The sequence below is a fragment of the Mustela erminea genome, chromosome 7, assembly GCF_009829155.1.
Source record: "Mustela erminea isolate mMusErm1 chromosome 7, mMusErm1.Pri, whole genome shotgun sequence".
NCBI classification, from domain to species: Eukaryota; Metazoa; Chordata; class Mammalia; order Carnivora; family Mustelidae; genus Mustela; species Mustela erminea.
Window position 1 is genome coordinate 24,513,926 of NC_045620.1, and position 15,395 is coordinate 24,529,320.

The 15,395-nt window shown below is 47.0% G+C and overlaps 1 protein-coding gene across 3 annotated transcripts in view; it reads right to left on the bottom strand.

Moving 5' to 3' along the window:
• The window catches only part of ZNF341 (zinc finger protein 341), a 45,201-nt gene that overhangs the window by 3,207 nt on the left and 26,599 nt on the right, over window positions 1-15,395 (bottom strand). For all 3 annotated transcript variants that reach the window (XM_032350937.1, XM_032350936.1, XM_032350938.1), the window contains 5 exons: window positions 14,034-14,242; window positions 6,910-7,006; window positions 5,116-5,248; window positions 1,462-1,573; window positions 1,130-1,200 (listed from right to left, as the gene is read on the bottom strand). In XM_032350937.1, the coding sequence (XP_032206828.1) occupies window positions 1,130-1,200; window positions 1,462-1,573; window positions 5,116-5,248; window positions 6,910-7,006; window positions 14,034-14,242 (622 nt within the window). The remainder of the gene's footprint in view (window positions 1-1,129; window positions 1,201-1,461; window positions 1,574-5,115; window positions 5,249-6,909; window positions 7,007-14,033; window positions 14,243-15,395) is intronic.

A 15,395-nucleotide genomic window follows, 5' to 3' on the forward strand; every position in this document is an offset into this window, starting at 1 on the left:
TTCATTTCTTTCTCTGCCCCATCCTTCTGTTTATTCCCATCTTTGTACTCTGCATACTTTGCTGTAAGATACTTACTCATTTGTTGTTCATTTTCAATCTCTGTCACTAAATGCAAAGCTTCCCCAGGGAGGCGGGGGGGGGGGGGCTCTACCCATCTGATTCTGCCCCATCACCCCGAGTCTGACATGTGATAGGTTCTCAATAGTCACTCACTGAGTGAATCACTGGTGCCTCCACGTCTACCATGAAGTCAACTCCAGCCCACACTCGGCCTGAGCCATACTCCCCTCACCCTCCCTGGGACGAAGGCTCAGAGAGGGGCAGTGACTCAGAGAGGGTCAACGCAGCAGGATAGTGGTCGTACTAAGCATCAGACTCAGGCCCTCTGTCTTCAGTCCTCAACTCTCTACTCTCCCAGTTTTTAAACTTCCCTTAGCCACTAAATCCTTTCTGTAAACCTCTGGTTTTTAACCAGGGGCAATTTTACCCCTCAGAGACTTTGGCTTGTGCTCTGGAGACATCTGTGGTTGTCCTAGCTGCAGGGAAGACACCACTGACATCCAGAGGGTAGAGGCCAGAGGTACTGGGAAACATCCCACAATGCACAGGGAGGCCCCTGGGACAAAGCATCAGCTACTGGGAAATATCAAGAGTGCCAAGAAACCATGTTCCAGACCCAATGGTATGTGGAAAGCCAGCTGAGCTGCTCTGGGGACACAGCAGCACCCCAGGAAATGCCACAGAGCCCCTGGGAAGCTGAAGAGTGGGTTGGAGAGCTCTGCTCCATGCACCAGCTGCCCTGCTCTGCTGAGGGTACCAAGGAAACTGCCTGGCTATGTCCTGGACCCTGCTGGAATCGGATTTCCCTCCACGTCCCATCCACATCTCTATCACACTGGGCACCTCTCTGATTTACAGCTATCCCTTCTCAGGCAAGCTTCCCCCTCAGCCTGGGGAACTGTGTTGGACTTACTTCCATAGGACCCCGAGGAGGGCAAATGCCTGTTGGCTGGAATATACCAGGAATATACCAGGCAGACATAATAAGCTTGATGGGATGCACCTGTTCTTTCTAGGAGGCCCGCCCCAGCAGTTCAGACCCTCCTGGTAGGTCCAACGGTCACTTACCAGAGTGGGAGAGGATATGCGCCTTCAGCTTGTCTGGCCGGTTGAACTCTTTACTGCAGCCCGTGTGTGTCCTAGAACCCAAAACCACTGGTCAGGGGGAGCTCACCAGACTCGGACTCTCTTGCTGGTCTCTGTGCTAGCCCTGGGCATGAGGGACTCCCCGTCTACCCCAAAGGCCAGGCAAGGAAGCAGGGTGGGGAGTGAGGCAGGTCAGGTAGCAAGGCCCACGACAGGATAAAAGGAGAGAGGCCCTTCAGGACCTCGGGCCTGACAATTCTCTGTCCCACTGCCGGGTAAATCGGCCCCTCCCACTCATGTCAGGCTCCACTCACGAGAAGGGGCATTTGTATTTCTTGAATGGCTCATGGATCAACATGTGTCTCTTCAGTTTGTCCTTACGGTTGAACGCGGACTCGCACACTGAGCATTTGTAGGGCTTCTCACCTGTAGGAAGAGACACAGCTGGGGGGTGGGGACTGCGAGTCCCATGAGATGGGAGTCTGAATATGGGGTACACTAGAGGAGAGCAGCCCCTCTAGGGAAGTGGCCTGGGAGAGAACAGCCTCTCCCATTCCTCATGATTTTGTTTCTCAAAGGAGAAGAGGGGGCTATTGCAGATAGGGCAGTCGGGAAAGGCCTTTCTGATGAGGCAAGAGGGGAGACCTGAGGTGGTAGGGGAGCGAGCCATGATGGAAACTGGAGTCAGGGTCCCAGGAAGAAGGAAAGGCGGGAGTGTGTGGTATGTCTGAAGAGCAGTGGGGAGGCCAGTGTGGCTGGAACAGAGTGGGGAAGGGAGAATGAGGCAGAACGGGAGGTCAGTGAGACAGCCAGGCCCAACAGGAAGGGCCTGCAAGGCCTAGGTTTTTACTCTTGAGTAAGATGAGAAGCCTCCAGAGGGCTGAGTGGAGCAGGGACAGATCTGACTTAAGAGTGTCACGGGCTCCCTCTAGCTGCAGAGGACAGACTGTGGGGGAGGGGGTGGGAAGTAGCCAAGAAAAGACCAGGAAAGCGGAATCGGCAGCCTTTGCCAGTGGACTGACTGTGGGGTGACTGAGGGGAAGGGAGTCAAGAATCTAACGTGGGCCTGAGTGATGGGTGAATGAATGGCTGTGGCATCTACCGAAATGGCGTCCACCACAGGGGAGAGAATTATACCTTATCTAATGGAATCGTTGCCACAAACTATGAAGGAAGTACTAGGTGAGAAAACTGAAGGTCATGGTCTGTACCTAGTGAACTAAGAAGCCAGCTCAGCAGTGTGATGCAGAGTCTGCCTGAGTCGCCCTGCATAGGCTGCAGCAGAGCCTGGTGGGGACCAGGAGGCGGAGGAGAGCGGCTCTCAGCTGACAGGGGTCAGGGGTCATAACCTGTCCTGTGGAAAAGGGCTGCCACTGGGCTGTTTTGATCTCCTGCCATTATTTCCTCCCTGTTCTCCCTCTGGAATGAATAAAGTCCTTTTGAAAAATGCCAACCCAGTGATTAAGGAAATTCTGGCCCTTACGATGGAATGCTCTGCAGTCATGTGTCCAGATTAGTGTCCAGTTGTGTTTCCTGATCTGGAAAGAGGCTCCTGGTCATACTGCTAGTGAGGAAAGAAACTGCAGAACAGCTTAAGACAATCCCCCTTTTATTAGAAAAGATAAAACCCTCATATTCCAAAACAGCCCTAGCCACAGGTGGTTGTACATACACAGAAGATGCAGGGAGAGAGCTGAGGGCAGGTACACACCAAAACGTCAGTAACAATTAGGATTCAAAGAGGCAACCTGAAGTTTTACCTTACATACTTCTATGCTGCTTCCATTTTTTAAATAAGGCATGTATTACTTTTGAATAATAATTTTTAAAACTATAAAGAGAGTAATTTGGTAATATCTATCAAAATTACCAAGCATGTGCTTTTTTCTTCTTTTATTATGGTAAAATATACATAAAATTTACCATTTTTGCCATCTTTAAGGGTCCGTTTCAGTGGTATTAGATACACTAGCATGGTTGTACAATCTCCAGCACATCCATCCCCAGAACTTTGGCATCATCCCAAACAGAAACTCAGTACGATACTGCATATACCCTGGAACCTAGCATTTCCACTGCACAGAATACACAACTACAGACATACTCCCAAAAGCGTGCCAAGGGGACACACACAGCATTTTGCATACAAACTAACAGCTAAAAATGATCCTAGTATCCATCCCCAGGAACTGGTTAAATAAAAAATAGTATATAAAGAGCGCCTGGGTGGCTCAGTGGGTTAAGCCTCTGCCTTTGGCTCAGGTCATGATCTCAGGGTCCTGGGATCAGTCCCACATCGGGCTCTCTGCTCTGCAGGGAGCCTGCTTCCCCCCCTCTCTCTGCCTGCCTCTCCGCCTACTTGTGATCTCTCTCTGTCAAATAAAACTCTAAAAAAAAAAAAAGTAAATACGGAGGAATTCTATGCAGCTGAGAAAAAGAAGGTACTACTAGAAGCATCTCCAATGTATACTGATGAGTGAAGAAAAAGGGTACATAACAGAGTTATAATATTCACTCCATTATGTAAAAGTAAGCAAGCGTGTGGCACAGATACAAAATTAAACCAGAAGGACTCAGACTAGAGCCGCTAACTGCAGTCATCTGCGGGGAGGGGAATTGGGGATACTTTTCAAATTGCAAGTTACAAACTGCTGGTGGTTATTTTAACAACTAAAATTAAACAGAATAGAAAATATTGTTTTATGAAATTTCTGTTTCAGTATATGCTCTGCACATAAATGTGTTTCCTGGGCTGTAGTATAAAATATATTTTTTGCCATAGGTCAAAAAAATTTTTTAAATATTTGGATTATCCATTGAGGTGAGAGGATGGGGTTATTTTCTTTTTCTCATATATATATTTTTTCATATTTGCTTTTGTAATGTCAAGGATTTTCTATTCAGGTTTTTGCAACTTTTAGATCCTTTTAAATGAAAAAAAATTTTTACGTACTAATCTTTTTTTTAAAGATTTTATTTATTTATTTGAGAGAGCAAGTGCACAGAGACAGAGGGAGAAGAAGAGGCAGACTCCCTGCTGAGCAGGGACCCTGATGTAGGGCTTGATCCCAGGACCCTGAGATCATGAACTAAGCTGAAAGCAGATGCTTAAGCCCCTTAAGTAATACTCTTTTTTTTTTTTTAAAGATTTTTATTTATTTATTTGACAGACAGAACTCACAAGCAGGCAGAGAGGCAGGCAGAAAGAGAGGAGGTGGCTCCCCACTGAGCAGAGAGCCCGATGCGGGGCTCGATCCCAGGACCCTGAGATCATGACCTGAGCCGAAGACAAAGGCCTAAACCACTGAGCCACCCAGGCACCCCAGTAATACTCTTTTAAAGATTAAAAGAGAATAAAATGGGGCGCCTGGGTAGCTCAGTGGGTTAAGCCTCTGCCTTCGGCTCAGGTCATGATCTCAGGGTCCTGGGATCGAGCCCCACATCGGCCTCTCTGCTCAGCAGGGAGCCTGCTTCCTCCTCTCTCTGCCTGTGTCTCTGCCTACTTGTGATCTCTGTCTATTAAATAGATTTTTAAAAATCTTTAAAATAAATAAATAAATAAAAGAGAATAAAATGTCAATGTGTCTCAACTGGGGAACCAAGGAGGGGGGTTCTGCCCAGGTGTGGGCGGGAATATTGCAGGCAGAACAGCACCTCCACCCCAAGGGGCTCAGAATGGTCTGAGTGAGCTGTCGGGTTAGAGCCAAGGGTCGCCCCACCAACCTCCAGAGGTACATCTCCACTCTAGTATTGGTGGGAACTCCTTGTTCACTTGAGAGGGCAGCTTGGTAGGTGGCCAGAAAGGAGATGAGGAAAGAGTGGGGAAGGAAGTGGAGGGGGAGGGAGAAGAGGGCTGGAGAAAGATGGGATAAAGGGCAGAGGGGGATGGGAAGGGGAAAAGAGATGAAGTTGGGGGAGCGGGCAGGGGACTGGGCAGGAGTTGGGGGTGGGGGACACAGGGCACGCACCTGAGTGGATGTGAGCATGCAGTTTGAGGTAGTGCTCCCGCCGGAAGAACTTCTTGCACACCTGGCACTTGAACCTGCCGCCACTGCCGTGGGTGGGCAGGTGGCGCCGCAGGTAGCGCTCACAAGGAAACACCTGGCAGAAGAGAGGAGCTGGCCTTAGGTCTGACTCAATAGCCCTTATCACCCTCCGAGCTTAAGGGGCCCCTCACTTCCCACACTTATGGAAACAATTTCCTTTCTGCCCACTGGGGTCAAGGATCAGGGCCCAGGGCCCAGGCTTAGCCTTAGAACCTCACAGCTCCCACGACTCCCCCATAACGCCTGCTCTGAGCTCCTGCCAGCCTGCTTTTCCTACCCAGAAGGCCCTTCTCTCTTAGCCTGACAAATTTCCACTTGGCCATCAAGACGCAGCCCAGGTGTCACTGCTTCTGTGAAGCCCTCTCTGAAGTGCCACAGAGGGCCATACAAACTCGACCCTTGAATGTTCATATACATTTTATTTATTTATTTGTTTGTTTCTTTGTTACTTAAAGTAAACTCTACCCGCAACGTGGGACTTGAACTCACAACCCCGAGATCAAGAGTCACACGCTCTACCACCTGAGCCAGCGGGTACCCCTGTGCATCTACGTTTTTAAAGTTGCCATCTGACCCCTTGAATCATAACCTGTGGCTTAAATGAGATCCCTACGAGGGAAGAGGAGCTTTCATTCACCACCACAGGGCCTGGGTCAAATGACACACATGCAAAAGAATGAATGACAAAATGATTACATAACTGAAGAAACTGAATGAAAAGGTAATGGAGCCGGAAACACAGAAACCAAAATCTCCTGCCTCTCCGGCCTTAGGAAAGGCATTCGTTCATTTTTTCATTCATTTGTTACAGAGAAGTAGTCAGGGTTACAGACCCAACTACCTAGTAGCCCCCCCATGTCCTAGCTGGGAGAGCTTGTTGCACCTTGGTTTCCCCATCTGCAAAATGGGAAGAGTAGTGGTATGCTTCCTAGAGTTAAATGACTCAATGCAGATCAAATGCTCTGAACAGTATCTGGCCCATGGTTCTTGTTCAATCCATGATACCTTTTCTTTGGAACACATATTCCAAAGCCCCAAATTAGGCTATCTACATAATTAGAAACATCTACCATGTGGCTGACATGCTACTAGGGCTGTCCTGGAAAATCTGCCGTGTAAGGCTGTGAGAAAATGAGTAGACTAGGGAAACCAGTTAAAGCACCAGGCGGATGCAATCAGCGGAATCCAGACTTCAGGAAACTGCACAGGACCAATGGCCCAGTTTCTTCAACAAATAAATTTTTAAAAAAAGGAAAAAAAAAAAGGAGCACTGCTGGGGAGCACCTGTTGATGAACAGAGTGGCTGGAGTGTGTGGACCTGATTCAAACAAATAAACCTGACAAAAATGATGATGTTTCCAAGACAATTAGAAATGAGAACATCAGGCTTTAGCGATGGCTTTCAGATTCACTGGAAAGAACCCAGAGCAAGAAGGATAGTAATAGGTCAGGAAACTGGAGGCCGCTGTGCCGAGGCTGGGCCTGGGCCCAGGAGAGGCCTCACCCCACATCAGCACAGCCTGGCCGAGCCTAGCCCAGCGGCAGCCGCAGGGCGGACACATGTGCTATCCAGTGGCTCAGCTGGGCCATGCAGGGCTCTTCCTCTTCACAGGTGAAGTGTCACCTATGGGGACGTGCCCAGGAGAGTGGGAGGTATTTGATCTACCACCTCTCACCCCAAATCATGGCCCTAGGGGGAAAGGGCATGGTACCCACCTTCTGGCAGTGAGGGCAGGGGAAGTTGTGAGTGGCGGTCTGCAGGTGGTGTTCCAGGGCCTCGGGGGTTGAGTATTTGTTGACACATTTGACACACCTACATGGGAAGGAGCAGGAGAGGTGACAGAGCAGTGTGAGGAGGCCAGACTGGCCCAGCATCAGCCATTCTCCTCCCCCCAGGGCAATGGAAGGCAAAATTCTACACTTAATTCATTCTTTTCCTTTTAAAAAAAAGGGGGGGGGGAGGTCAAGGGGCTTGAACTCATGACCCTGAGATCAAAAGTCGCATGTTCTCAGGGCAACTGAGTGGCTCAGTCAGTTAAGCCTCTGCCTTTGGCTCAGGTCATGATCCTAGGGTCCTGGGATAGAGCCCCATGTCAGGATCCCTGCTCAGTGAGGAGCCTCCTTCTCCCTCTGCCTCTGTCCCTCTTCCCTGCTCATGCTCTCTGTCTCTCTCAAATAAAAAAAAACAAAAAATAAAATTAAAAAGTGTGACATGCTCTACTGATTGAGTCAGCCAGGTGCCCCAGAGGGAGTCTTCAATGAAAATTTAAAAAAAAAAAAAAAAAGAAGAAGAAGAAAAGAAAGTCAGACCATGTTACATCCTTGCTCAAAAGACCCCTCCTTGGCCTACAAGGCCCTAATGGCTTGACCACTCCTACCTCTCAGACTTCATCTTTCTCCACGGCCCACCCCACTCTGCTCCAGCCACCTTGGCCTCCTTAATACACCCTGAACACACCAAACTCTCCAGCCTCAGGGCCTTTCCATCTGCTGTTCCTGCTACCAGGAACACTCTCCCCCAAATATTCCCTTGGGTAGCACCTTCTTATCCTTCAGGTCTCACTTCAAATGTCACCTCCTTAGAGATGCCTTCCTTGAGTACCCTGTCTCAAGTTGTCCCCTGTGGCCCACCCCCGGGGCACTCCCTACCCATTTTTGTTTTCTTCTTAGCACTTGTTATCTATAATTATTATTTATGTGCTTACTTGATTTGATCTGTCTCTTTCACCAGCAATGGGGCTCTGGAGGCAGGGACCCTATCTGTCTTGTTCATAACCTGATTTGAGCACCAGTGACAATCTATTATGTGAAAAAGTCAGACAGACAAGGATCCAGGCCTGGCCCCTTCTTGTTTCTGACCCTCAGTTTCCTCATCCACAAAATAGGGTAGGAATCCCATATGGACATGCCTCTTGTTCATTTTTAAGACTGTCACAAGAGTCAAAGGAAACGAAGTGTGCCAAACAGCCCATTAATCACAAAACATTAAAAACGTGGTCTCCACTCTTAACACCACAGGCTGGCAAGCCTTCAAAACAGTTTCAGTTGCAAGCTGCTCTGAAGAGAAGATCCCTCCGGTCTTCCAACCATAAAAACATCTGCCAGCAAATGGACCCTTTTATAACGAGGTTCCAGTGAGGAATGCTCCAGGTCGGAGGGTAATTCATGCTAAAAATAGAAACACGGGCCCTGACATCTGTACACCAGGGCCACCATGGGAAACACAGGCAGGCTGCACCTGTGGTAGGCCCAGGGGACTGCCTCAGACCACACTCTGAAAACCACAGGCTAAATGCCTCCAGATGGCAAGAGAGGAAGAGCAGGTCAGGTGGGAGCAGAGCTACTGGGTGGGCGGTCAGGGGGGACAGAGATGTTCCAAGCTACTGAGGTAGGAAAGGGCCTCAGCGGTGAGGAGATGCAGATTTCTGTGGGAGGTAGTGTAGCAGGAACCATTAAAATTAAAACTTCCTGCCAGAAATGCCACCCTAAGTCATCCAAGGTGACATCCTCAGCACGGGGGCAAACCCATGTCATGTGCCTGCTGATACAGTGTGCTAAGGACAGAGAGTTACTCTCTGGTATTTCCTGCCAAGAGGGCCAATCCTGCATCTAACCTGAGGTCAAATCACACAAACCCCAAGTGAGGACATTCTACAAAATAACCGGCCTATCCTCTTTAAAAATGGTCATGGGAGACAAAGACCAAATGAGCAGCTGTTCCTGCTTAAAGGAGAATAAAGAGACACGATCTAACGCAACCTGTGATCCTGGCTTGGATCCCAGGCCAGAAAAAAACATTTACTTTGTCTATAAAGGATGTTATTGAAACAACTGGAAATTTCTGGATGAGGTCTGTAGGTTAGGAAACGGAACTGTATTGATTTAAATTTCTGATTTGATAACTGCACAGTGCTTCTTTAAGAGGTTGTCCTTCTTTCCAGAAAATATACACTAAAGACAAAGGGTAAAAGAGCATTGTGTCAGCAAATTATCCTCAAATAGCTCAGAACATAATACAGAATAGATGTTGAAAAGTTAACGTTTGGAAAATTGGGGTGAAGGGCATATATGGGAATCCTCTGTAGTGCTCGTGTTTTTTTCTGGAGGTCTGAAATTACATCAAAGTAAGTTCCTGAAAGTAACTGTGGTATGGGGAAGGGGCTCAGGGTAGACAGGGAATTTCTTTTCACTCATGCTCTTTTTTAGTAATCAAATATTGTACTATATACACATAATTATTAAATAATTATTTTTTAAGAAACGTTTTAAAAAATATTTTATTTACTTATTTGACAGAGAGAGAGAGATCACAAGCAGGCAGAAAGGCAGGCAGAGAGAGAGGAAGGGAAGCAGGTTCCTTGCTGAGTTGAGCCTGATGCGGGGCTCGATCCGAGGACCCTGGGATCATGACCTGAGCCGAAGGCAAAAGCTTTAACCCACTGAGCCACCCAGGCACCCCAATAATTATTATTTTGAAGTAGGTAATCACTCTTTTTAAAAGCCCTCATTGATTAAAAAAATTGTTTTTTAGTTTTTATTAATACTTTTTTTTGTTTGTAATCTCTACACCAAATGTGGGACTCAAACTCATAACCCTGAGATCAAGAAACGCACGCTCTTCTGACTGAGCCAGCTAGATGCCCCTCCCACATTGACGTCGGACCTGCAAAATCACTTTTAGGAACTTATTTATAAGTGAGCAAAGATGTCCAAAGTTGTTCTCTGTAGTGCTGTAGGTAATAATGAAAAACTGGGAATAACCTAACTATCCTGCAATCACGAGCCAGTTACATAAATTTGGCACGTACAATGGAATGATAAGCAGCCACTGAAAAGGCTGGGGCAGGTCTGTTTGTGCTAAGATGCGAAGATATCCATATTGTAGTTTAAAGTGATACCGCACAGCACGTAGACAGAGTAAACCCATTAAGTTTCAGTCAGTTTGCTGGAAGTTGTAAGACATGAAAAAGGCACAATGAATTTTCACTGGTCTTATCTGTGTCTGGGATGACCTGACTCCGATGTAGCCTGTGGTAGTTGTATCTACAAACATGCTCATTACAGACACAGACCAAATAACATGTACCAAGAGGATAATAGGGATTATTTTTGCTTGGCAGAGCTTTGGGTTTTATGCGATTTAAAAAATTTATTTTTTTCTCGGGGCACTTGGGTGGCTTAGTCGGTTAAGCGTCTGCCTTCAGCTCATGTCATGATCCCAGGGTCCTGGGATCAAGCCCCATGTTGGGCTCCCTGCTCAGCTGGGAATCTGTTCCTCCCTCTCCCTCTTCACCCCCCACCCCTTGTGTTCTCTCTCACTCACTCTACCAAATAAATAAAATCTTTTTTTTTAAATAAATAAAATCTTTACAAAATATTTTTTCTCTGCATTGAACATAGGTAACTTTTGTAATTAGGAAAAAAAATAAATAAATCTTATTTTTAAAAGGAAAAAGTAAATATATAGCATATATAAAGTGGCATGCATAAAATTCACTTGAAGGGTTTGGGGTTTGGGGAAGCAACACAGATAGACCAATGCAATGTGGTCCAAAGGTGGCAGAACAGATAGACCAATGGGGCCCGGACACCTGGAAACAGGATGAAGCCACGATACCTGCTCAAACATTACTGAGAGACAGAAATAAATTCTCCCTCATTGATGCCACTATTATTTGGAGCCTGTATTGCATGCAGCCAAGCCTATCTAAACTGTACAAATAATAACTTCCAGCAATCACATTTATTGAGCCCCTGTGATGTTCCACGTATTATGTCTGAGAGCCTCACAGTTCTCTTACTTGATCCTCGTAAAAAGGCCCTATAGTTATCCCCATTTCAAAGATATGGACACTGAGGCTCAGAGTGGCCAAATATCTTGCCAAGGTCATCTCCAGGGCTTATAGTCAAGCTGGGATTTGAGCACAGGCAGGTGGCTTCTTATCATTACCCAGAACACCATTCCACCCTTGGGTCATCCAGATGGTGGCCTGCCTCCTCGGGCCTTACCTTTGAGCCAGGAGAGCTGATGGCTACCAAGGGTTCCTGGCACTGTAACCCTCACACAAGAACCTAGGAGAAGAGACTGACTATAGACACAGGGCATTGGGCTCAACCCTCAGCATACAAATTCCAAGACCAGAGCTAGGAGGCTTCCAAGGTTCCAGACAAGAATTCGAATCTCAGCTCTGTGCTGACACCATTATTCTGACAAGCAGGTCACTTCTCCTTCTGAGCCTCAGTGTCCTCATCTTCCAAAGGGGGAGAACGCCACGGTCATGGACTAAACTGTGTCCCTCCAAAATTCATGTGTTGAAGCCTTGGCCCTCGATGTGATGGTATTTACAGATTTACAGATGGGACCTTTGGTGGGTGGGTGTGTGTGCCCCCTCGTGTTTGGGTTTTGAGGAGATCAGGAGGGTGGGGTCCTCATGATAACAAAGTGCCCTTATAAAAATCTTTTTTTTAAAAGATTTTATTTATTTATTTGGCAGACAGGGATCACAAGTAGGCAGAGAGGCAGGCAGAGAGAGAGGGGGGAAGCAGGCTCCCCGCTGAGCAGAGAGCCCAATACGGGGCTAGATCCCAGGACCCTGAGATCATGACCTGAGCCAAAGTTGGAGGCTTTAGCCCACTGAGCCACCAGGAGCCCCCACAAAGTGCCCTTATAAAAAGAGATTCTGTGTCTGTGGCATTTTGTTGTAGCTGGAGCTGACTAATACCACCGCCTCCCTCCCAGGATTGCAGGGATCAATATCCCCAAGTCAGAGCTTGGCACATAGTAGGTGGTCCCTTCTTTTTACTTGCCAGAAAGCCACACACTCACAGGAACTCACAGATAATTCACAAATCAATCAGGCAAAAGCAAAAGAAAATGTGCCCTGAGTTCAAGTGGGAATTATCCAACACTAATCGAAAATCTCTGTCCCTTGACTGGCCAAAGCTTTGCCTGGGTTTCCTGCCTCTCTGGCTCCAGTTCCCAGTCTCCTCCAGGGCAAGCTGCCCTACAACCATTTAAGTCCCAATCCCCTTGTCAATTTCTCAAAGCTTTTGTGATTTTTACAGGCCCTTCTTACCCTTACCCTGGCCCTACCTTCCCCTTTAGGCCACATCTAAACATGCTCTCCGGGGCACCTGGGTGGCTCCGTGGGTTAAGCTTCTGCCTTCCGCTCAGGTCATGATCCCAGTGTCCTGGCATCGAGCCCCGTACTGGGCTCCCTGCTAGGCAGGAAGCCTGCTTCTCCCTCTTCCACTCGCCTGCTTGTGTTCCCTCTCTCACTGTTCTCTGTCAAATAAATAAATAAATAAATAATTTAAAAAATCTTAAAAAAAAACCAAAATGCTCTCCCACGTCCACTATACACAATGATCATTCTAAACCAATTGCTATTTCATTTCATATCTCTACACTTGCTGTTCCTTCTGCTAGGAATGCATTCTACCCTACCTACTTGGCCAACTCTTACTCATTCCCTCAAAACCCAGTTCAGATAGCACTGCTTCGGGGACACCTTCCCGGCCATAGGTCCCACTGTGCTTCTTGTATACCTTATATCGATATATATATTAGCATTTTATCACAATACCTGTAGGTGTTCTCTCCCAAAGGAGCCCACGCATTCTAAGCTCAGGATCTGTTGTTACTTATCTCTGAAGCCCTGAGTGACACCCAGGAGTTACACCTCATTAACAGACGTTATTGGATAAATCCCTACCCACACAAGTTTGTACAGAAAATCAAAACCATTCCAACATGAAAATATTCACTAAGAACTGGGAGAAGGCCCCTGACAAATACCCCTCCTTGTTTATCACTAATACCGATTCCCATGCATTATGAGCTAGGCTTTGTGGCATTGGTTGAACACAAGGCAAAATGGCTGCAGGGAAAAAATGTGGGTGTGATCTCACAGTTATGAAAGTGATATTGGGGAGCGCCTGGGTGGCTCAGTGGGTTAAAGCCTCTGCCTTCATCTCAGGTCATGATCAGAGGGTCCTGGCATCGAGACCTGCATCGGACTCTCTGCTTGGCAGGGAGCCTGCTTCCCCTCCTATCTCTGCCTGCCTCTCTGCCTACTTGTGATCTCTTGCTGTCAAGTAAATAAATAAAATCTTTAAGAAAAAAAGAAAGAAAGAAAGTGATATTGGGCACCTGCAGATAACCCATAAGGAGGGTCTGGAAGAGGGACCAGAAAACCACCAAATAAGAGAAACTCAATGAGGACAGTCACGGGATTATAAGCTCAATGAGAATGGTTTGAAGACTCAAGCATTAAAAGCTTGTGACAAAACTGAGGGAGCCTTTCTTCATTTGCCAGAGGGATGCTCTTTATGACCACCATGGAAGACTAAAGTGATATAAAGGATTCTCAGAAAAAATTACCCCCAATAAAATCTACACCTGGTTCATTCCTTGCTCATTCTAAGAATCAGCCTCTGGCTTCAACTTTAACCTGAATTTTATAGACTATAAAACAAGTGAATCTTATTTTTATCAGTTTTGCTTTCCAGTATGTGCTTGTTCATTCTGTTTCCGTTCTAAGAGTCTGTGTACCATTCTGACTGTAACCTAAATTTTGAAGATCAGACAAAATCATATTTTCATACTAGTTTTAGTTTTGGGAAAAAATATCTGTTTTCCACTATGAATGAAAAAATATTGCTTTCCCCTTTTCTCACATTATTTTTTTAGGCTAAATGTCTACCAAACTGATGAATGATAGAGGGAGGGCCAGCATCTTCTCCCCAGGTCCTCAGCAGTCAGAAGGAGCTAGGCGGCCGAGCCCTGGGGTCCCTGCAGGGAGAGGGGGTGTGGGCAGGGGGAGGGGGAGGTCACATACTTGTAGACTGCGCTGTCCTTCTTAGGGCTGTGCTGCGGCAGGAGGCTGTGGGAGTACTGGTGCACGCCCAGATCATAGAGCGAGGGGAAGTCCTTGCCACAGAGGTGGCAGCGATAGCTCAGCTCCTCCTGGTGGCTCTTGATATGCTCCAGAAAGGTGTCGAGCTTTGGGAACGTCTGCGCACAGCTCTTGACCACACACTTGTATACCTTGAGGGAAGAAGACACAGACCAGGTGACGGGAGGCAGATGGTTCCCCTGCGCCCCTGCTCCTGGAGCTCGGTTTTATCTTGATGAGAGAGTCCTCTCTTCTCAGCCAGTCACAGGGCCCCAGGACCTTTCCCTCAGGTGCTGTGTGTGACCTGGTATCTTTAGGAAAATTACTCCAAACGGGAAATGCAATGAAAAGATGACATCGTGTCCTTCCAGTGCTGTACTAGAGTAGTGGCTCTCTGACTTGAGCGACCGCCGCAGTGACAGGTTGCCGGGCACCACTCCCGGACCATCTGAGTCAGCAGGTGTGGAGGGCCTGAAGACAGGCCTTCCTAACGAGTGCCCAGGTGACGGGTGCCAAAGTCACAGCTCTGGGGATCTCACCCTGAGAAGTGCTATCTACCAAGCCTGCCCAGGGTCATCCCACTTTCTGGGGGCTGTGCCTTGTTTTGACTATTTACTATGGATTAGGAGCCTGACTCTAGAGTTAAATATTAACTTGCAGAAAAAGCTCCAATACAAATGATTTTTGTCAGGTAGCAGAGATATCCCCAAAGGTCATGGGTTTTATTGCCCTGTAGGACATTAACCAGATTTGAATCTACCTTAACCATCTTATTTGAATGTTCCTTTCTTTCACTGACCTAACTATATGTATGTATGAATACCAGTATTCTAGGTCCTCTTTTGAACTTGATTTATCATCCTTCTAGTTTCCTTACTAATGAGTTATGTAAAATTCTGGCTCAGGTTCACTATGTTATCTTTATGAGAATTAGGTTTTTAAATTTTGAAAATTATACTTTGACAAGCATACTCCTGATTACCTATACAATTCCACTTGCTGCTTCTTCCTAACAAAGTGAACCCTGATTTGTTCAGGGTGCCACCAAGCCCCATTAAAACACTTGGTCTCCCTGGATCCCTTGTATCTACTGTCAGCCACCGGGCTCCTTTCTTGCCAGTGATATATAGGCAGCAGTCTTTAGGGAAGGCATTACTTCCAGAACACAAAAAGCAAAAGCTTCCTAGGAGAAATCCCTCTGCTTTTCTCATTTGTCCTGACTGGAATACAGTTGTGATACCTGGAGATATAGCAACCATTATGCAACCTTGAGGATGGAAGTCACATGCTAAGGAGGCAGGGCCA